Source organism: Neolamprologus brichardi, chromosome 14, assembly GCF_056152115.1.
Source record: "Neolamprologus brichardi isolate AB-2024 chromosome 14, ASM5615211v1, whole genome shotgun sequence".
Lineage (NCBI taxonomy): Eukaryota > Metazoa > Chordata > Actinopteri > Cichliformes > Cichlidae > Neolamprologus > Neolamprologus brichardi.
Genome location: NC_142117.1, coordinates 41,808,454 through 41,831,182, shown reverse-complemented (window position 1 = coordinate 41,831,182; position 22,729 = coordinate 41,808,454). Strand labels below are relative to the sequence as shown.

At 43.2% G+C, this 22,729-nt stretch overlaps 1 protein-coding gene, 4 non-coding genes and 3 pseudogenes across 5 annotated transcripts; 1 reads left to right on the top strand and 7 right to left on the bottom strand.

The window, feature by feature from the left end:
* The first annotated feature begins 11,204 nt into the window (after window positions 1-11,204).
* Window positions 11,205-18,936, top strand: LOC148099794 (uncharacterized). Its single transcript, XM_087851401.1, has 2 exons — window positions 11,205-12,448; window positions 18,915-18,936. Exons 1-2 carry the CDS (start codon window positions 11,205-11,207, stop codon window positions 18,934-18,936), a joined length of 1,266 nt encoding a protein of 421 aa, XP_087707527.1.
* LOC148099798 (U5 spliceosomal RNA) lies at window positions 16,272-16,384 on the bottom strand. The gene has a single exon (XR_015720544.1). It is a non-coding gene; the product is annotated as a U5 spliceosomal RNA (small nuclear RNA).
* Window positions 16,626-16,816, bottom strand: LOC148099797 (U2 spliceosomal RNA). The gene has a single exon (XR_015720561.1). It is a non-coding gene; the product is annotated as a U2 spliceosomal RNA (small nuclear RNA).
* LOC148099796 (U5 spliceosomal RNA) lies at window positions 17,011-17,123 on the bottom strand. The gene has a single exon (XR_015720532.1). It is a non-coding gene; the product is annotated as a U5 spliceosomal RNA (small nuclear RNA).
* On the bottom strand, window positions 17,367-17,542 carry LOC148099795 (U2 spliceosomal RNA; annotated as a pseudogene).
* Window positions 18,937-20,835: 1,899 nt separating the features above from the next.
* LOC148099793 (U2 spliceosomal RNA) lies at window positions 20,836-21,017 on the bottom strand. Its single transcript, XR_015720240.1, has one exon. It is a non-coding gene; the product is annotated as a U2 spliceosomal RNA (small nuclear RNA).
* A 358-nt stretch (window positions 21,018-21,375) lies between these two features.
* On the bottom strand, window positions 21,376-21,494 carry LOC148099792 (5S ribosomal RNA; annotated as a pseudogene).
* A 429-nt stretch (window positions 21,495-21,923) lies between these two features.
* On the bottom strand, window positions 21,924-22,042 carry LOC148099791 (5S ribosomal RNA; annotated as a pseudogene).
* Between the last annotated feature and the right edge of the window lie 687 nt (window positions 22,043-22,729).

Here is a 22,729-nt window from a genome sequence, read left to right as displayed (position 1 = left end):
CCAGGGCAGACACCTCAGCAGATAGCTGGTCCCGCCAGTGTGCACCACTGACTGCCTCCACACCAGTCTCCCCCTCATCTTGGGCATCATCCTCGGGTTCCTCATCTGGGGCCACAATGTCACCAGCACCGATGCAGATGTTGTGCAGCACGGCACATGCTGTTATGACCTGCGACAGATGTTTAATCTTGTAAGTACAGTGTACATGCCAGGGTATGCACTACAGTTGCCATTATGATTGGACATACAACAATGATGCTCGTATTAGCGTGACATACATGTGGCACGAAGGTGTGGTGCACCTCCAGCGCTTGCAGGAAGATGACACGGAACCTTGTCTTCATCATTCCAAAGGCACGCTCTATGACAGAGCGTGCCCTGGAGTGATGTGCGTTAAAGCGCTGGGCTCCCACACCGTGGACTGGCCTCTTGTAGGGGGTGATGAGGGGGAGTGGATGTTGGAGACATGGGTACCCTCCATCTGCAAGGATGAAATGCCCTGGGGGAGGGTAACGGGCCTGTCGGTACAGTGGGCTGTGGCGGAGGACCCTGGAGTCATGCACTGACCCCGGCCAGCCCACATGTGTATCGACAAAGCGGCCCTGATGGTCACATACCGCCTGCAGGATTATGGACGGGTACAACTTCCTGTTCCTGTAGCACTGACCGTCAGGGCCGCTGGGGGGCTTGATGCGGACATGGCAGCAGTCAATTGCACCAGCAGCCTTCACAAAGGCCCTGTGGCCTGCCAGCTGTGCAAACCCATTGGACATGGCATCTAGGTCTTCTGGGGTCCGAGGGAGGTGGATGACCTGGTGGCGCGTGGCCACCACCACCTCTGTGACCCTGTGCACAATGCGGTGGACAGTGGAACGGGGTATTGCGAACACCCTGGACACGACCCTGTAGGCTGCTCCACTCGCCAGCCAGAAGAGGAACACAAGGGTCTCGATCGGGGCACCCCACCCATGTCTCCGTTCCTGGTTCAGTAGATTCAGCAGCGCTGTCACGGACTCCCTGCTGAGGCGGAAATCAGGCCTGGTGTCCTCATTATTGAAGTATCTGTCCAGGACTGGGACACTCAGGTTAATCCTGCAGTACAGGGGTCTGGTCTGGTGAAAGTAAATACAGGACATGACCGACATTCTTTTATTCTGGTTATTGTTCTGATTGTTGCTGTTCTTGTTTTCGCAGGCAGTGGACACTGTGCTTGTGGTGACCCAACTACCAACCTCTGTATATTTTATCTTTTTGATTTTGTTGTTTACTGTATTTAATTTGTAACATATGTATACACACACACACACACACACACACACACACACACACACACGTGGCATGCCTGTTTTGTATACAGATCCAGTCATGCATACACTCTTATATTGTACATATATTTATTAGTCTCAGATTTAGCCATTCTTATATTTTGCTTGTTTTATGTTATTGTATTTTTGCACACCTCTGCGCTTGTGAAGCTCGCACACAGGGATTTCACTCGCATGTACTGTACCAGTGTACCTGCACATGTGTGCTGGCTGCGGGCGCACACAGTTCTGGGACTCACATCTACAGTCGCATATATCAGGGTGTTACGCTAGTACACAGGTACACACGTCATATATCTCAGGGGGGAGGCATGTCGCCATGTATTTATCACTGTACCTGCACGTGGGTGTCCCGTAGTCGCAACAGGATCATTCGTCTGTGACGGGTGGGTTGTTGGGGCTCTTCCATTAGCAGGGAAATGGCACACGCAAGGACGTGGTCTGTGTCCATGTTGCCGATCGGGGGAGGTGGTACGGGCAGGCACAGCTGGTGACGCGAATTCTAGTTGGTGTTGGTATGGTGAGTAGCCTACAGTAATAGTAACAAATCACACAGCAATAGTACATTTGTACTGGAACTGTTTGTATGTTATTTCTCCAGGCCCATAGGGGGCGCAGGTTTGCACAGTTTGCTATCTTGAGCCAATTAATCACTAGAAGAAGTGTGATAGGAAGTGTTTGCTCATGAGTGAAGCAAGACATGGTGTGTTTCTTCCGATCCAAAGCCATCCACTCTGTTAAATCCCTTTGAGTGGCAATATGAGTAAGTTTCTTAATTGTGTTTACCTTTAAGACAGGGTATATGACATTATTGAAGTGATTTGGAAACATTTGATGTGTTTTATATGTCCACTTAAGTTCAACCCAAGCTAATGTTTATGTGACATTTCTGTATTCTGTATCATTTCAGTTTCACACTTTTTTGCATTAAATCCTGTCCAAATACAACACGTGCCTGTTCCTTGGAGGAAGTGATGCAAGAGAGAGTTTAGCTGGCTGTGAATCTCTGGAATGTGAACGTGTCTGTTGTGGGGTTCCAACTTACCCCCAAGCTGCACTGGACTGGAAGCTCATCTGTTGTTAAATCGAGATCTTTGATATCTTTGGCCCTATCCTCAGGGGGGAATGCACTCACCACTTCCACTTTATTGGAAGAAATCTTGTGGAGACATAGATTTGAGAGGCCAAGCATTTTCTGAGTTCTCTGTAGGACATCAACAGCCTCAGCTTCAGTTGGGAAAGACTTTAATGCGTCATCGACATAGAAGTTGTGCTCTACAAAGTCTCGGGCATCAGTTCCATACTCACTTTCTGCTTCCCTTGCTGCCAGTCTCAGCCCGTAAATTGCCACTGCCGGGGAAGGACTGTTACCAAAGACATGCACCCTCATTCTGTAGTCTACTACGTCTTTGCCAAGGTCGTTGTCTTTGTACCAAAGAAAGCGAAGGTAGTCTCTGTGGTCTTCTTGGACCACAAAGCAGTAGAACATTTGTTCAATGTCAGCTGTGACTGTGACTGGTTCTTTCCTGAAGCGAAGCAGCACACCCAAAAGTGTGTTGTTCAGGTCCGGGCCGGAAAGCAGCACCTCATTGAGGCACACTCCATCAAACTGTGCACTCGAATCAAACACAACGCGTATCTTCCCCGGCTTTTGGGGATGGTACACACCAAAAATCGGGAGATACCAGTTCTCTTTGTCTTTATTGGGAGGTGGTGCGAGCTCTGCGTGTTGGTTATCTAGCATTTTCTGCATGAATTCCACAAAATGGGTTTTCATTTCTGGTTTCTTGTCGAGCGTACGTCGTAGCGACATCAGCCGTTGGTAGGCGTAGGACCGGTTATCCGGGAGTTTGCGTCTGGGGGTACGGAACGGGAGTGGTGCAACCCAGCTGTTTGTATTGTCCTTGAAGAAGCCTGCCATCTTTTTCAAAAAGATTACATCTTCAGCTGAATGAGCAAGGTGGTTGTCGTTACTGGTGTGACAAAACACAGAGTCTCCCAAATTCTCAGCTGTGGGCCTTTGGTGTGAGTGAGCAGATGGCAGTTGACTGGAGATGGCTTTGGTTTGGCTCAGACTGAAATCCTCCTTTACACTAAGGTGACTGTCGCAGGGAGTGAGATAGCTTTGGCGTCCATTGTCCAATACATAGGTTTTCAGAACATTCACTTTACTTGGCTTGTGGGCATTACCAAGACACACATCGCCAATGATAACCCAGCCCAGGTCAAGCTTCTGTGCAAATGGGTCATTATCTCTGCCGTTGATTTGCTCCCTCACTTTGTGAACTCTCAGAAGGTTGCATCCTCTCAGCAACAGAATGTCTGCACTTGGGTCGAGAGGTGGTATTTGAGCAGCTATTGCTTTCATGTGCGGGTGGTGTAAAGCAGCTTCTGCAGTTGGCACCTCTTCCCTGTTGTTGGGGATGGCATTGCACTCAATGAGCGCGGGGAGAGGGAAACTCATTTTTCCATCTAATGACTCAACCATGTAGCCACATGCTCTTCTACCAGTCATGTGTGTTACACCACTACAAGTTTTCAGCATGTATGGTTCAGGTGTGGTTTGTATGTTAAATATGTCAAAAAACTCTGTCTTTGCAAGTGACTGGTTACTTTGATCGTCAATTATTGCATACATCCTTCTGGCGTTGTCTCGCTGACCCTTGGGATAGACTTGCACTAAGCAAACCTTAGAACAGGATCTTCCTGTGATTTTGTTTCCACATACCTCTGTGCATGTGGCAGTAACATCCGGGTCTTGTGGATTTGCTTACTCCCCGCCGTGCACTTCAGGAGATGAAGGAGGCCTGGGCATTTGCAGTGTTGGGGCAGGATGAAGAGCTGCCAGGTGTTTCTCACTATTGCACTCTTCACACTTAATTATGACTGTACAGTCTTTGGCTTGGTGGCCGGTGGAAGCAAGGCAGCGATAGCAAATGCTATTGTCTCTGAGGAACCTCTTCCTCTGCTCAAGCAGCATAGCTCTAAAGCCCCTGCATCTTTTGAGTGGGTGGGGTTTGTGATGTATGGGGCATTGTCTTTCAATGTCTTCGTCTGTCTTTTTTGCCTTTGATCCCTCTGATGATATGTCCGTCTTGTGCACTGTAACCGATGACCTTTGGTTGTGGTTACTTAACGGTTTTTCTTTTCTGTAGCTGGACATGTGGTTGGCATAGGAAAGAGTCGTGTTGAAAGGTGTGGTAAAGCTTGGATCATTCCTTGCTTTTGCTTGACGTTTCACAAATTCAACAAAGAATGAGAACGGTGGGAAGCTAACATTGTGGTCTTCTTTAAACTTTGACCCTACCATTGTCCACTTCTCTTGAAGATGGAAGGGCAGCTTCTCCACAATTGGATGTACTCCCCTAGCTGTGTCGAGGTAACTTAAACCAGGCAAATAACCATCTAGCTTTGCAGCTTGGAGTTCACACAGCAGATCTGATAGGTCACGAAGCTTGTGTGGTTCTTTACTGGAGAGCTTTGGAAAGTCTCGTATTCGGGCAAACAAGGAGTTTTCTATTGCTTCTGGTGAGCCGTAACATTCCTCTAGTCTCAACCATATCATGTTCAGACCGGCAGGTGGATGCTTCATGTTGACTGCTTTTAATCTCTTGGCGTGTTCAGAAGACTCTGGGCCTAGCCACTTAATGAGTAGGTTGATTTCTTCAGTGGCTGTTAGACCAAGGTCCCTAACAGTGCTCTGGAATGTGGCTTTCCAACTAAGGTAATTTTCTGGCTTGTTTCTTGACAGTCCTCCAGTTATTAGCTGACTCTTGGCTAAGAATCTGGCGAGGTCACTTGCTATGGTGTCTGCATTATTATTTGAGCTTAATCCGTGCTGCAGTTGTAATGCATCGTGGAGAGTCTGTGGACTTACATCTCTTTGTAGTCGTCTCTCTGCCCCATCTTGTGGCATGAATGAGTGCTGCACTGGCTCTTGTTTGGGACAAAGAGGTGTGTACATTACTGGTTGTTTGGATTGTTCATTCTGATATTTACTGTTGTCATGGTGAGATGTAATGTCTGGAGCCAGGTCAGTGTGGCTGTGTTTATTTATGTATTCACTCACTTTTTGCTCTGGGGTTACTTGTAGGGGTGACAATGGCCACTCTTCTCCTGATTCAGCTTTGTCAAATTGAGCTGCTGCTGACTCCATTAGCTCTGCTTTAGCCAAGGCTGCATCTGCTTCCTTTTGGAGGTTGATTACATCCAGAGTTGCTTCTAGGCGGGCCTTTTCTACTTTAATGTTCATCTCCTTCTCAGCGTAAGCTAATCTGGCTTTTGCTGCTTGAGCTTCTGCTTGTGCCCGCGCTGCTGCCATACTGGCTCGGGTTGATGCTGATGACCTGCTTGAACATGCTGCAGATGATCTAACAATCAGTTTTCCTGAAGACTTTGAGGACCTTCTTGAGTGAGTGGACCTTGTTTCCTCGTCGTTTTGACCTTCAGCCTGTGATTTCTCCATGTTGGAGTAGAACTGTCACTCGACGTCCCTCGCAGAGGGCTATGATTTCACTGTACTGTTGCACCCAATGTGACCCAGTGTCCTATATTGAGATTCACAGCCAGCTAAACTCTCTCTTGCAGGCAAGGAACAGGCACGTGTTGTATTTGGACAAGATTTAATGCAAAAAAGTGTGAAACTGAAATAAAATCCAAAATCCAATAAAGCAATATAGTAGGAAACATAAATATATGGGCTGTCCAAGGATAAGAAAATGTCTGCAAAATGCATCTATAAAGAAAAATATTCTATACAGAGATTTCTTAAGAAAGAGAACTGAAGATGCTGAAATCAGATACAAAAGATATAAAAAAAATCCAAGTCAATTAATATACTTAAATGTAGTGAAAAGGAATACCATAAGAAGCAATTAGGTATAAAAAGAAATAATATTAAAAGTTTATGGGAAATACTGAACAGTGTTATAAAACGTGGGGCTGGACAAGAGAACTATCCCAAGTATTTAATTTGTAATGACCGTGAAGAATATAATATGGAGGTTGTGGCAATCTTTGGATTGTACTGATATTAATAATAATAATAATAAATTTTATTTATGAGCGCCTTTCAAGTCACCCAAGGACACTTTACAATAGGATCAAAACATAATAAAACAATGTCAAAATAAGAACAATAAAACAAAAAGCACAGGATAAAATTAACTAACAATGGATTCACAGTGAATATGCAGATTTGAACAGATGGGTTTTGAGTTGGGATTTAAACTGGGGGAGAGAACCAATGTTTCTTATATTTGGGGGTAGAGAGCTCCACAGTGTGGGAGCAGAGCAGCTGAAAGCTCTGCTTCCCATGGTGGTGAGGCGGAAAGAAGGTACAGCAAGCTGGATAGAAGAAGATCAAAGTGAACGGGCAGAACAGGTACTGCTTAACAGGTAAGAAAGGTAAGGAGGAGCGAGGTTATGAAGGGCCTTAAAGGTGAGCAGAAGTTTGAATATTATCCGGAATTTCACAGGGAGCCAGTGAAGTTCCTGAAGAACAGGGGTGATGTGCTGGTAGGAGGGGTTCTGATGATAATGCGAGCAGCAGAGTTCTGAACCAGTTGAAGCTTATGGGGGAATTTTTGGGGGAGACCATGCAAAAGAGAATTGCAGTAGTCAATACAGGAGGTTACAAGACTGTGGACAAGAATGGACGTAGACTGGGTGGAAAGAGAAGGAAGCAATCTGTTAATGTTGCGTAGATGGAAGTAGGCAGAACGGGTGAGATTATTGATGTGAGATTTATAGGATAGTGAACTGTCTAGGATGACACCAAGGCTCTTAACCTGAGGTGAAGGGAAAACTGTCGAGTTATCGATGGTGAGTGAGAAATGGTTCACCTTCAAAAGGTTGGATTTGGTACCAATAAGAAGGATCTCAGTTTTATCCTCGTTGAGCTTGAGAAAATTAGAGATAAACCAGGATTTTAACTCGGATAGACATTCTGAAAGGGAGGAAGGTGGGAGGGAGGAATCAGGTTTGCAAGAGAGATATAACTGGGTGTCATCAGCAAAACAGTGAAACTGAAGATCAAATATGCAGAAAATGGTACCTAGAGGGAGGATGTATGTTATGAAGAGGGCCTAAAACTGAGCCTTGAGGTACACCAGAGGTGACGGGCAATAGACGAGAGCGGAATGATCTTAGTTGAATAAACTGGGAGCGGTCGAGGAGATATGATTGAAACCAGGCGAGGGGTGTGTCGGAGATGCTGAGAGAGGAAAGTCTGCTTAGAAGTACAGAGTGAGAGATGGTGTCGAAGGCTGAACTCAGATCTAAAAGGACGAGAATGGTGAGAAGGCCAGAGTCAGCTCCGATTAGAAGATCGTTAGCGACTTTAAATAAAGCAGTTTCTGTACTGTGACATGAGCGAAAACCAGATTGAAATCTCTCGTAAATTATATTATTAACCAGGCGTACATGAAGTTGAGCTGCAACCACTTTTTCGAGTATTTTAGAAATGAAGGGTAAATTGGAAATCGGACGGAGGTTGTTAAAGTTGTTAGGATCTAAAGAAGGTTTTTTGAATCAGTCTTGAATAAGGAGGGAATGATACCGGTGGTGAGAGAAGAGTGAATGATAGCAGAGAGGCAGGATTTCACAAGCCCTGTAGGCATGGGGTCAAGATGACATGTGGCAGGTTTTGATTTACATATGAACTCGGAAATATCGGATAAATCGGGAAGATGAAAAGTGGAAAACGGCTCAAAAAGGAGAAAAGGTTCTGGAGAGGAGGTAGACACAACATTTGATCTGAGTTGCTGGTGGATGTTATTCATTTTCGTAGTCCAGAACAACATCAAGGAGTTGCAGGTTTCAGAGGAATAGAAGTGTGGTGGTAAAGCGTTGGGGGGTTGAATTAGTTTGTTGGGAACTGAAAACAGAGTCCTTGCATTACCCTAATAAGACCTGATAATACCAGAGTAGAAGCTTTGTTTGGCCTTGCTGATGGAGTCTTTATACTGAAGTACATGGTATTTATAGATTTCTGCGTCAACAGTTAAAGCAGATTTCTTATATTTACGCTCTAGCTGCCGAGCTTTGGCCTTCAAAGCTCGGAGGTCAGAGGTAAACCAGGGAGCAAAGGAAACAGAGTGGGTTTTTGCAGGAGCCAGAGGAGTGGATTCATTTAGCTGAGAAAAGTCATCAGGTTGTTGCCAGGTTTCAGTTTAGGAGAAAAAGTCAAACTTACGGTCAGATAGGAGGTCTTGGATGAGAGGCCCCTTATTTGTCAGTGAGCGAATGTTTAGAAGACCGAAACTGATTGGAGTATTTTCTTTTTTGCTAATCACGGTCGGCGCCCTGGGCAGGTGGGCTAGAGATTGGTGGTTGACAGCCCGATCAGGGTTCCTGCGAGGGCGGCGAGTAGCAGACCAAAATGATTTAGTTCCATTGCAGTTATGGAAAATCCTGCGGGACCTGCGATGGATGTATCTCCGGCGAGGCTGGAAAGTGATGTCTTGGTGGTAGTGGAGCTCCGCCGGCGATGAGTAGCGGTAGCCAGGCGCGCCAGCGTTCACTCAAGCCGGAACCCGATTGATATTGATATGATAGTGGTTAAAAGATATAGTAAGGCTATTATAAAACTGTTTACAATTCTCAGAAATTCTTGAAAAACTGTTTAACAACCAACTGGAAAAATTTATAGATAAACATAAACTACTCACTGAGCGTACGGATCAAGCAGAATTCAATAGAATACATCACAAATTCCATAGACAAAAAGCAATATGTGGCTGGGTTATTCAAAGACTTGACAAAGGCATTTGACACTATAGATCACAATATATTAATAAGAAAACTGGAACGTTATGGTGTCAAAGGGGTAGTTTTAAATTGGGTCCTGAATTATTTAAGTAAGCAGTTTGTGAAATTAAATGGTGGTTGCTTCTTATGTATGGACATTGCTTGTGGTGTACCCCAAGGCTCAGTTTTGGGCCCAAAATTCTTCAACTTAAACATTAACAACATCTGTAAAGTGTCCAAAGTATTAAAAATGGTTCTCTTTGCTGACGATACAAACATCTTCTGCTCTGGTGATGATCTGCAGAATTTATTGGAGGATATGACTAATGAAATAAGTAAAGTGAAGTTCTGGTTTGATAAAAACAAATTATCATTAAATTTGAAAAAAACTAAAATGATGTTATTTGGAAATAGTACTTTAAATACAATGCTAAGATTAAACTAAATGGTGTTGATATTGAAAGAGTCAGGGAAAATAAATTTCTGGGGGTAATAATAGATGAAAAACTGGAGTGCTCACGTAAGATATATTCATTCCAAAGTATCACGAAGCATTGCAATACTAAACAAGGCAAAGCAGGTATCACACGGGACATCACTTCATATTCTCTACTGTTCACTGGTTTCACCATACTTAAGCTTTTGTGCAGAGGTCTGGGGCAACAACTATTAAACCACATTACTTTCACTTTTTACTCTTCAACAAAAAAAAGCAGTTCGAATCATCCACAATGCAGGTTATAGGGAACATACAAACTCACTATTTTTGCAGTCTGAAATATTGAAATTTGCTGATCTAGTGAAATTCCAAACAGCACAAATTATATTCAAAGCAAAAAATAAGGAACTGTCAGATTATATTCAGAGTAAGTTATAATTTAAGGGGTTTTTGTAACTCAAAACAGGGAAGGTACGTACAACAGGAAAAAGCTTTTGTGTTTCTGTGCATGGAGTGAAGCTGTGGAACAGTTTGAATATGAAATTGAAGCAATATCCAAACATAAAACAGTTCAAAAAGAGTTATAAAGATATGATCTTCTTGAGCTATAAAGAAAAGGGAAAATGTTGAAATTAAGTGAATGTCACTATTTAGAAAACTTCATGATGTGATATTATAGTATATATTATATCAGAAATCTGTTCACTATTTTTATTACAGATTATATCAGTAAGTGACTAAATATTGACTGATAACTTATGGCAAAGGGGTGGGATTAAATAAGTGTGTACTTCTTCCCTCTCCCTTTCGACATGTAACTGAATCAGAACAGAAGCAATATTGAAATGTATTAACTTTATTTTGTATAGTATGTTTTTCTCAGATTTTCTTTGCTAAATGTACCTGTATATTGTTTACATGATTTAAATAAATTAACAAACAGGCCCAAATACAGGAGAAGGACAGCTGAGAGTGGAAAAAAAATCACAAAAATAAATACTGCCAGATTTTCAACTTCAGTCTACAAGAAAATAAGAAGATCATGGGATTAGCCTCGATTGCACTTTGGACCTATTGACGGGATGCGCTCCGTCCCTTGATGCATGTACACTTTCAATTTCTGGTTGGGCTGCTTGGGTACAAAGTAAGTTTCATCATCAGATGATGAGCTTCATGTAAACATCTGCATGGAAACTGGATGCCTGGACTTCTCTGCTTACTTAGACCAAACCAAACCCTGAATTATGTTGGAAAATATGTGATGTTTTATGAAGGATCACATAAGAAACAACATTTTTTAGTTGTTTTTGAAACTAAAACACTATTCAAAAAGTTTTAAATAGTTTAGAAAGGACTTTTACATTTTCATAATATTCATGGCTGTGTGGTAAAGCTGACATTATCTCACTTGTAATGGTTCAGATTGGACACTGTGACTGGCCGGTTCTGTGCTCCAGGCCACATGTTTGATACCCCTGGACCCATGCAACGAAGTATAAAAAAACGTGTCCACACTTTGGCCTGTGAAGAGTGAAAGCAGATATACGGCGTGATATCGAGCCAAATGCTTCAAAGTGTTCCTTGATGATGTGATAAAGAAGTGGCGTTCCTCCTCCAACCACAAACAGGAAGCTCATGAAGCGAGCAGTGTCAGTGCTTGTACGACACTCACCACGAGACCTCTGAGCAGGATGGCTGCAGTCGCACAGCTCTGCTTCTCCCTGCTGTTCACTCTCATCAGCAACATTCATGCAGAAGAATTTATCGCCACAAGAAAAGAAGGAGAGTCTTTAGACTTCAAGCTCCCAGATGAAAACAGCTCCTGCATCACCTCCAGACGTGTTGGTGAAGATACTCTGGTCCTGTGGAACATCTCTGACCCCTGGAACAGAAACTTCACAGTACATGAAGACCTGACAGGACGACTCTCATTTCCTGAGACATTTCATGGTTCTCCTTCATTTACTCTCAACAGCCTGACCCACTCAGACTCTGGACTGTACCAAGAAGTGTGCTGGACTCAGGGCAGCGTGACATATGAGAGAAACATCAGCCTGACTGTGTGTAAGACAGTAAGGTGGGAAGATTATATCACAAGTCCTGAAGACACTGTAGACGTACAATGTAAAGGAGCAGGTGAGAATCTGGCGGTGCGTTGGATCAGACATGACAGAAAGTGGGAACAAGCCAGGCTGGGTAGATTTGAAGACAGAACAATTTTGAAGGTGAATAAAGTCCAAGAAAGTTTCCTGGAGGTGACAAACACATCACTTCTTCATGTCTTCAATGAACAACAAACTGTTTACATCTGCCTGGTGATGAACCAACAGCAGTGTGTGAGCACTTACTCTGTACATTTGTTTAAACAAATAAAGCAACGTTATGCTTCAGAGGGAGACACAGCTGTGCTGGAGTGTCCCTTCATGGACCCCATTCATGACCAGCCCCCAGTTTGGATGAAGGAAGATATTCCCTACAATACTGATCAAGAAATTGGTCGAAACTTCTCGCTGGTACTTCCATCACTAATGTTAAATGATTCAGGTTTCTACAGCTGTGTAGGTGAAACAGTAAAACATATGTACTGGCTTTTGGTGTGCCCTAAATTTGGTCCACCTGTAGTAAAGGTTTTCTCAGAGGGAGATGAAGTCACTATGAGATGCTCTGATGATTGGAAAAATAGTCCTGCGGGCTTTATGTTCATTAAGTTGATCCAAACAGAAGACAAAATTGTGTTCGATGTTAAGTTCTGCAGTGACAATAGAATCACTTGTTCCGATGACAGCCTGATAATCTCTAATGTCTCACTGGAAGATGCAGGAGAGTATGTGTGTGCAGGTTATAATTTTTATGAGTATGAGTGTGTGTCAGCAGAAAAATTTGTTCTGATCTACAGAGAGCCCTTTGGGGTTTACTCGACCTTCTACAGAGTCAGGTGGATACTGCTCAGCAGTCTGCAGGTGATGCTTTGTGTTGTTGTGGTCTGTGTGACACAGAAAACCAGGAGAGGAGAGCAGCTTTCAGCTCAGACACACACTTAATATGCTTATAATAATAATAATAATAATAATAATAATAATAATAATACATAGAAGTGAAGAAATCAAAACAAAAACAAACAAAAATATTATTGTAGATATGAATCTGTGACCTGACTGGACGGTTCAGTCTCTTATATGATTATATATTTTAAACATTTTGCCTTTTTCTATCTTTCGACTTAATTCTTGTTTATTTCTGCTCATATTTTATTTCAGTTATAATGATTATGTGCTTTTTTGTTTTATGTGATTTGATGTTTATCCATATCTCATTCATGTATCTCTCAGAGTATCATTTTGAATATTCTTCTGTTTCTATCAGTGATCAGTTCGATCTATAATAAATGTTAGAAACCAGTTGTAAATGTATTCGTTCTTCACTCTGATGTGAATCATTATCATCTCTCTTGGAAAATGTATTTTGTTATTGTGTTTAAGAGCAGATTCATTACAGCACCATGTTCATCTGCACTATATTGTTTTCATTGTTGTGAATAAACATGATTGTCTGATACAGCAAACACTTCATAATATGGACGTTACTGCTTTGATTGTGTTTTTATATTCTCCATTTTTGTTAGGAATCATTTCTGAAATAAAAATATCTAAATCTAATTTAACAGGCTGAACGTTGATGCTCTTCTGTCAATGACTCCATGATGATTTTAAATTTTAATAAACACACAATCCTCATATTTCAGTGCAGGATTTAAAGCAGAGTATATCAGTCAACTGGATCAGAGCTCCTAAACTTTGACTTCAAATGAATAATCAGCGTTTTGAACTTAATATGCAGCCAACACACTTTAACACGTGTCTGATGTAGAGTGAAACATATCATGGAAAAATGGAAGACGAGAGAAGCTGCACATGGTTATCATTTATTAATTTTATTATTCAATTTTTGTTGGTGGTAGAGTTTAAAGTTTAGGTTTTTTTTAAATATTTCATTTTAATTAATTAAAAATGTTTTAATGAAAAACTATGAATTTAAAAAGTCATGATATTAACAGCATGATGATGACAACAACAACTGCCATTACGATTATTACAGTTAATATTATTACTATTATTGCGTAGCACGTAGTATTCAATAATGTAATTTTATTCGATGAACATTAAAACTAAAATTTACAATTTTACAAATAAATATTAATATGATTAGAAACATTAAGAGACAATGTGTGGTCCTGCTGCTCTGCACAGCGTCCAAGCAGGGGTTTCTTTTATTTACAACAACGGTCCCCAACCCCTGGGCCACGGACTGGCACCGGTCCGTAAATCATTTGGAACCAGACCACGAGAGTTGAGGTCGGGTGTGAAATTGATGCTCTTCAGGGGTTTTGAATAACTCTTCTTTTTTTGGCAGCAGTACTGGTTTTATTTTGTTGTATTTATCCTCGACACCTTAAAGGCTGGTCCTTGAGAATATTGCATACATAAACCGGTCCATTGCACAAAAAAGGTTGGGGACACTGATTTACAGGACTGACGGGACTCCAGGAAACACAATCATAGTCAGTGTTAGAGCAGACAGTGCTCATCAGCAGACCCGGACTATCTTTCCATCATCTGGATTCACTTACCCTAACGTTTGTAATCAGGATAAACTGTCACACAGAGTTTGTTATCAGCTCTCTAACCTTGGGTCTTCCCTGCACACTTATATGAAAGGGGCAGGATTGAGAAAAAGATGTCTACTACGCTTACAAAATTATGAACATGGTAATAAATCCGGTCAATTTCTAGCAAACTAGCTAAAAATAAACAAAGAAAAAACAACTATATGTGCTGTTCAGGATTCATCTGGGAACACAGTATATGACCCGAAACAAATAAACAACATTTTCAGGGATTTCTATAAAAGATTGTGTTCACCACAAATAAACCCGTCTAAAAAGGAAATTGATCAGTTTTTAGACAACATAACTCTTCCAAAATTATTAGACACTCAAGTAATGGCACTGGATTCGCCACTGACATCAGGTGAACTCCAGGAAGCCCTGATAAGCATGCCCAATAATAAGGCTCCAGGTCCAGACGGCTTTCCTGCAGAATTCTACAAAGAATTCTGGACGATTCTAGCATCAGTTTTTTACAGAACGTTGTTGGAAATCAAAGAAAAGGGAAGACTTCCATCAAATATGAATTCTGCAAACATTAATCTCCTGCTAAAACCAGGCAAAGACCCTGTATATCCCTCAAGCTATCATCCAACATCCCTTATAAATGTAGACCTTCAAATAATCTGCAAAGCTCTCTCAAAGAGACTGGAGAAAATAACCCCCCTCTTAATTCATCCTGACCAAACTGGTTTCATAAAAACAGCACAAGAGAAGGAGGATTTAGTGTTTGTGTTATTACGAGTGCTAAACAAGAAGAGTTCCCAGATGGTACAGTGGACACATGTGTGACTCCTGTGATTAAAGCATCTTTCTTTCAGCTTAACGAGTGAACCGTCTGTTATGAAACGGCTGTGTGCAGGCAGGAAAAGGACCCAAAGTGCAGACTCCGGAGACAAACGTGAACTCAAACAGCTTTAAAGCTGAACTCAAAGTAACAAACTTCCAAAATATAAACAATAAACGCAGGCAGGCAGAACACACAGCATGAATGAGGGTAGATAAGAGAGATCGCGACACAGATCAAAGAGAACACAGGGCTAATATACACAGCAATCAGGGATTGAGAGACAGGAGGGAAACACAGCTGGGACAAATCAGGGCTGTCGAGACAAAGGAAGCAAAACCAGACGCATTAACATGAGACACAGACTTTTAAAGTAAAACAGGAAACATAACAGAGAGACATAAACCATAAGACAGAACTCTAACAAAGAAACCAAAGACTAGAAATGATAAATAATATCAAAATCAATTTCAATAATATAATAAACTCAAAACTCCGGGTCAACAACCCAGGCACCCTAACCGTCAGCTCGTTCAAACACACGTCAAAGTCCGTTTGGCTCGACACCACCGAACGGAGGCAGCAATATAACATAGCTAACATTAACAGTGCAGTGAATCCTGCTTGTGCCGTGATATTCAGGACTACAAACCAAGCAGCATCACTGACTTTCAGCTTGTTGTGTTTGTGGATATATGACTGACTTTAATTATCCATCAAATCATCACATTCTCTGTAAGATTAAGGTCGACAGCGTATATTTTAAAGTAAAGGCTTTAAAACCAAGTTAACGCTGAAAGTACAAACATCACTAATGTCACATAACTTTGCCGACATGTGGCCAACAGTAATGTTTTAATGTCCTTCATTATTAAACATTCGCACATAAATAAGAGACATAATATTCAGTACTTACTTTTAATACGTTACCTGGGCGATCGTGGCTCAAGAGTTGGGAGTTCGCCTTGTAATCGGAAGGTTGCCGGTTCGAGCCCCGGCTTGGACAGTCTCAGTCGTTGTGTCCTTGGGCAAGACACTTCACCCGTTGCCTACTGGTGGTGGTCAGAGGGCCTGGTGGCGCCAGTGTCCGGCAGCCTCGCCTCTGTCAGTGCGCCCCAGGGTGGCTGTGGCTACAGTGTAGCTTGCCATCACCAGTGTGTGAATGGGTGGATGACTGGATGTGTAAAGCGCTTTGGGGTCCTTAGGAACTAGTAAGGCGCTATATAAATACAGGCCATTTACCATTTTACAGGCCATTTACCTGCGCGCTTTCTTCTATTTCTTCTTTTGAACAACGAGGAGAGGGCCCAGCCAGACGGCAGACCCTGCCAAAAATAGGCGCAACGCCTTGGCCTCGCTCTCCACGGAAGTCTTTAGTAAAAGGCGAAAGACTTGTACGTTTTGAAGACAAGCCAGAGTGTGTGTTTCTTTGGCCTTGCAGGAAGCCGCAGTGACTCCTCGTCCCGGCTTCCGGCGTCATTAGGCCCTGTTTGCTTGGCTGAAGGGGCAGATCTCAGGCCCCGCCTGCTCTGCTCCAGAGTTCGACTTTGACAGGAGAGGGGTGTCTGGAGAGGAGCACGTTCGCGGCTTCAGGCTGCTTTCTGGCTCTTGGCTTGGCAGACCTTACTTTGTTTGTCTTTCTTGCTTTTGCACAAAGCCAGCAAAGGGGGCACCGTTCCCGGAGGCGCTGCAATACCGGGTCGATGCGTGGAGCTAACGGAGCGAGCCCCTTATTCGGCTCCCTGTTCTAAAAATGCATTTAATACGTTGCCCCCGAATCGGGGGCGTATCAGATATTAAACTGATAAGAACAGATACTACACTTGATCTTAGCCAAAAGGCCGAGAAGCGATGGTTTCCTGCAGGTTCCTGGCTGAGCCGCCTTCTCGGGACACTTCTCGCTTGTGACGGTGCACTCTTTCACTTGGCTCACAGGGAGGGCTCCGCTTCAAATCTCCGCCCACCCACAGTAGCTCAGAGGCCTGCGGAGCTCCCTGGAACTGCGCGCTTTCTTCTATTTCTTCTTTTGAACAACGAGGAGAGGACCCAGCCAGACGGCAGACCCTGCCAAAAATAGGTGCAACTCCTTAGCCTCACTCTCCACGGAAGCCTTTAGTAAAAGGCGAAAGACTTGTACGTTTTGAAGAGAAGCCAGAGCGTGTGTTTCTTTGGCCTCGCAGGAAGCCGCAGTGACTCCTCGTCCCGGCTTCCGGCGTCACGGTAGGCCCTGTTTGCTTGGCTGAAGGGGCAGATCTCAGGCCCCGCCTGCTCTGCTCCAGAGCTCGACTTTGACAGGAGAGGGGTGACTGGAGAGGAGCACGTTCGCGGCTTCAGGCTGCTTTCTGGCTCTTGGCTTGGCAGACCTTACTTTGTTTGGCTTTCTTGCTTTTGCACAAAGTCAGCAAAGGGGGCACCGTTCCCGGAGGCGCTGCAATACCGGGTCGATGCGTGGAACGAACGGAGCGAGCCCCTTATTCGGCTCCCTGTTCTAAAAATGCGTTTAATACGTTGCACCCGAATCGGGGGCGTATCAGATATTAAACTGATAAGAACAGATTTTTTTTTTTTTTAAATTTTATTCATCAATCACACACTTTTCACAAACCACATATACAATTCATTAAAAAGTGAAAACAACACCAGAAACATATTAGTAATAATAGAATATAAGAAAAATAAAGAAATAAAAAAAAATAGAAAGCAGGCACCAAACGGCGCCGCATCTTACCACTACATGGGCCCGTACTCTACAATATTCTTCTCAAACCCAAAACGTCCGTTCTAGAACGACAGAACTCCATCGGAAACACAAAAATCAAACTATCCTCCTAGTTTGAATCTCTTAAGCCTTCCTGAAACCGGGAGGTGTTTGGAAGACATGTTTCCACCTATCCTTAATCGTGTCCCAGCCCCATTTAGTTTTCTCTAAAATACAAGTCTTCTCTATTTCTTTTACTATTATTCTACGTGTAGTTCTAGCTGTCCATTTGTAAGACCCCAGGATGTACCCCTGTCGAGCCTTCCACAAAAATAGTTTTGTCAGGGCCATTAACAAGAGGATCTTTCCGCTGGCCTCGTTTCTTTTTTCCTTCCCTGTAAGGAACATTAGCTCATCATATTGGATGCCATTTAAACACTCATATTGCACTTGCATTTCTCTCCACACTTCTTGCGCAAAACCACATCCCCACATTACATGTTCTATTGTTTCTTCTTCTCCTTGACAAGTAGTCCTTGGACAGTTTTTGTTGTCGCTTAATCTATGAGCATACATTATCGATCTCACAGGGATTTTCCTGTGTAGCAGCAACCAGTTCAAATCTTTACACCCATTGCTCAAGTCTTTTCCTTGTGCTCGTTTCCATGTAGCCTCTTTCACCCACACACACTGTGTGTGGGTTTTTTCCACCAGGGTCCTATACAAGGTCTTATGATTCAGAGCAAGGTCCTTATCCTTACATTCTAAATGCTTCTCCCGCCACTTGATCAGCTTTGCATAATACACCGGTCTGCTTTCTGCTCTGGGCGCACTATTGTCCCACTTGGTCAGTTGTCTCAATGGGCCTGATAGCCAAAAGCGAATTAAAAGTTGGCATTTGTGTGTATAAGGGTTGTTCAGTATGTTACAAATGTTACAGTAATATAATACATCCAATTTTAAAGGGATGCATGGAACATCTCTCCCTCCTTTTAGTATCGGCTGGTACATCATAGTTCTTTTCACATATTCGTACCCACCCCAAATAAACTTGAACACTTCCCGTGTTAGTTCTTTCCTAAACATTTGTGGTAATGGGAAAACATATGCCAAATGAAGTAGGGCAGGCAGAATATCGGCTTTCACAACCAGGACTCTGCCGGTTATGGAGAGTCTTCTTTTCTTCCACATCCCCAATTTCCTCCTCACTTTTGCCATTTTTGACTCCCAATTTCGTTCTGCGTCTCCCCCAGGATTCCCGAAATTAATGCCTAAGACCCGCATGGGGCTTTCACAGAGGGAAAGCCCACAAAGCCTCTCCCTTCTGCCTGCCCACCTTCCCAGAAATTTGCATTTAGTTTTTTCTTTGTTCACCCTTGACCCTGCCACCCTTTCAAAGGTATGTATTAGCTGCATAGCTTCCCTCACACTCCCATCATCCCCCAAATAAAGGATGATGTCATCAGCATACTGGGAGATTTTTAACACTTCTCCCCCTGGTAAGGCTATCCCTCTAATTTCTCGGTTTCCCCTTATCGCGCATGCTAAAGGTTCTACATAGATGACGTAAAGCAAGGCAGACAAGGGACAACCTTGTCTAAGTCCTCTTTGCTGATACACCTCATCTGTCAGAAAGCCATTTACTTTCACCTTGCCACAAATGTCAACATACATCATTTTTATCCAGCTCAGAAATGTTTTCCCTATATTGAAAGTCGTCATCACCCTCCATAGAAAATCATAATTGACTCTGTCAAAGGCTTTTTCTTGGTCAATTGTTACACATATGGAGTCTAAATTCCTGTCCTCTATATACGAAAGCACATCCCTGTGCAAATGCAAGTTCCAAGCAATCTGTCTACCCTTTACTCCACAGGTCTGGTCCTCATTTATAATAAACGGCATAGCCTGGGCCAAGCGTAACGCTAAAGCTCTGCTCAGAATTTTATAATCCACACATACCATGGACAAAGGTCTATAATTGGAAAGCATTGCCATGGAGCCTTTCTTAAACAATAAACTAATCACCCCCGTCCTCATGCTTTACAACATATAGCCCTTTTCACACATTTCATTAAATACTTCTAGCAAATGGTCTCCGATGAGATCCCAGAAGGTGACATAAAACTCTTTCGAAAGACCATCTATTCCGGGTACTTTGTTATTTTTCATTGTCTTCAAGGCATCGTATAGTTCATTCTTATTTATGCATCTATCCATTGATTGTTTTTCTTCTTCAGATAGCCTTTCCCCTAACCCCCTCAAAAAGGTCCCCTGCGCGTCTATATCCAACTCTTCCTTTTCAAAAAGGCGCATATAGTACTCTTCTACTACTTTCCGTAAATCCTCAGAACCAGTCATCGTCTTCCCATCTTTCTCCAATTCTTTTATTAGTCCTCTTTCTTCCCTCATTTTCATTTGGGCAAAAAAATAAGCTGAACACTTCTCTTGACCCTCATGCTCCTCCTGCATAAACTTAAACATCCTTGTCCTCGCTCTCTGTTGAAAAAAATCTTCTTGTTTTTTCAATAAAACATTCAATTTCTCACTTCTATCCCTATGTCTATTTCTGTTCCTATCCTCTTCCTCTTTTGCAATGTCCCTCTGTAAATCTTTAAAGACCTTCTTTGAGGCCTGTGCTCTCCGCATACTGTAACCAATTGAAAATTTCTTTATTCTTTTTTTCATTTCCTCCCACCAGCTCCCTCTATCCACATACAGACATTTCAGATCCACCCAATGTTGGAAGATCCCTCTGAAACTTGCCCTATATTCCTGTTCTAACAAGATGTCATTATTTAATTTCCAATATCCTTTTCCATATGCTGTCCCCTCTCATTCCACCTTCGCCCACACTATTTTGTGATCAGTAAAGGGCGCGTAGAGGGAACCCGTTTCGATTACCTTTTCTGTGTCTCCTACTAGTATATAGTCTAGCCTATTTCTCATTCCCCGACTATTTTCCGACGTATGGGTCGGACGGTTGCGTAAGAGCCTCCCCATGGAGTCTACTAACCTATACTTTGCCATGAGATTCCTAAGTGGAACTCTGCTCCAGAGTTCGACTTTGACAGGACAGGGGTGACTGGACGTTCGCGGCTTCAGGCTGCTTTCTGGCTCTTGGCTTGGCAGACCTTACTTTGTTTGGCTTTCTTGCTTTTGCACAAAGTCAGCAAAGGGGGCACCCTTCCCAGAGGCGCTGCAATACCGGGTCGATGCGTGGAGCTAACGGAGCGAGCCCCTTATTCAGCTCCCTGTTCTAAAAATGTGTTTAATACGTTGCCCCCAAATTGGGGGCATATCAGATATTTCAAATCTCTGACAAATTGACAATTGACAAATCTCTATCAATTTATGGAATCAAGTGATGAGGTGGCCAGTACCTGAAGTCACGAACACAGTCCTATAACCCTACCTGCATGCTTGCCTAATACCCTAACCCAAAAACTCAGTATAACATTTATCCAGCAGCACAGGCCCTGGATTTTTGAAGATGGCCTCAGGAATCAGCACAGGGCCTTGTGTGGTGTAGTTAGCCTCGGCCAGCAGCACTGGCCCTGGTGTGTTGTAGGTGGCCTCAGCCAGGAGAACAAGACTTTTGTGAAAACAGCCAAAAGCAATGTCGTTAATGTGCCCTCATTAATGGGCAGCTGCTTTGGGTCTTTTAATACACCCCTTGTGGATCAAAAGCAGTTCAATGACATGAAAATGAAAGGCTTACAGCACCAGGTATTCCCAGGAAGTCTCCCATCCAAGTACTAACCAAGCCCAGCCCTGCTTAGCTTCCGAGATCAGACGAGGTCAGTCGTGATCAGGGTGGTATGGCCGTAAGCTGCTGCCCACAGCACAATGTGTCAATTTATGGAATCAAGTGATGAGGTGGCCATTACCTGAAGTTATGAACACAATCCTATAACCCTACCTGCATGCTTGCCTAATACCCTAACCCAAAGACTCAGTTTAGCATTTATCCAGCAGCACAGGCCCTGGATTTTTGAAGATGGCCTCAGGAACCAGCACAGGGCCTGGTGTGGTGTAGTTAGCCTCAGCCAGAGCCAGAGGCTCTGGTGTGGTGTAGGTGGCCCAAGCCGGCAACTCAGGCCCTGGTGTGTTGTAGGTGGCCTCAGCCAGCAGCACAAGACATTGGTGAAAACAGCCAAAAGCAATGTGGTTAATGTGCCCTCATTAATGGGCAGCTGCTTTGGTTCTTTTAATACACCCCTTCTCTGGATCAAAAGCAGTTCAATGACATGAAAATGAAATGCTTACAGCACCAAGTATTCCCAGGCAGTCTCCCATCCAACTCCTAACCAAGCCCAGCCCTGCTTAGCGTCCGAGATCAGACGAGGTCAGGGGTGCTCAGAGTGGTATGGCCGTAATCTCCTGCCCACAGCACAATGCGTCAATTCATGGAATCAAGTGATGAGGTGGCCAGTACCTGAAGTTACGAACACAGTCCTATAACCCTACCTGCATGCTTGCCTAATACCCTAACCCAAATCAAATCAAATCAAATCAAATCAATTTATTTATATAGCACTTTTCACAGGATAAAAACCACAAAGTGCTTCACAGTAATATAAAACAGAAATACATAAAATACATTAATAATAAAACACAGCACAAATCTAATTAAAATTATTTTAATTAAAAATCTAATTAAAAGCCAAAGACTCAGTTTAGCATTTATCCAGCAGCACAGGCCCTGGATTTTTGAAGATGGCCTTCTCGGGACACTTCTCGCTTGTGACGGTGTGCTCTCCTTGTCTCTCCTTGTCTGTCCTCGTCCCGGCTTCCGGTGTCACGGTAGGCCCTGTTTGCTTGGCTGAAGGGGCAGATCTCAGGCCCCGCCTACTCTGCTCCAGAGTTCGACTTTGACAGGGGTGGAACTGTTTGTATGTTATTTCTCCAGGCCCATAGGGGGCGCAGGTTTGCACAGTTTGCTATCTTGAGCCAATTAGTCACTAGAAGAAGTGTGATAGGAAGTGTTTACTCATGAGTGAAGCAAGACATGTGCTGTGTCCCAATTCAGGGTATGCATGCTTGAAGTACGCATTTTAAGTGCAAT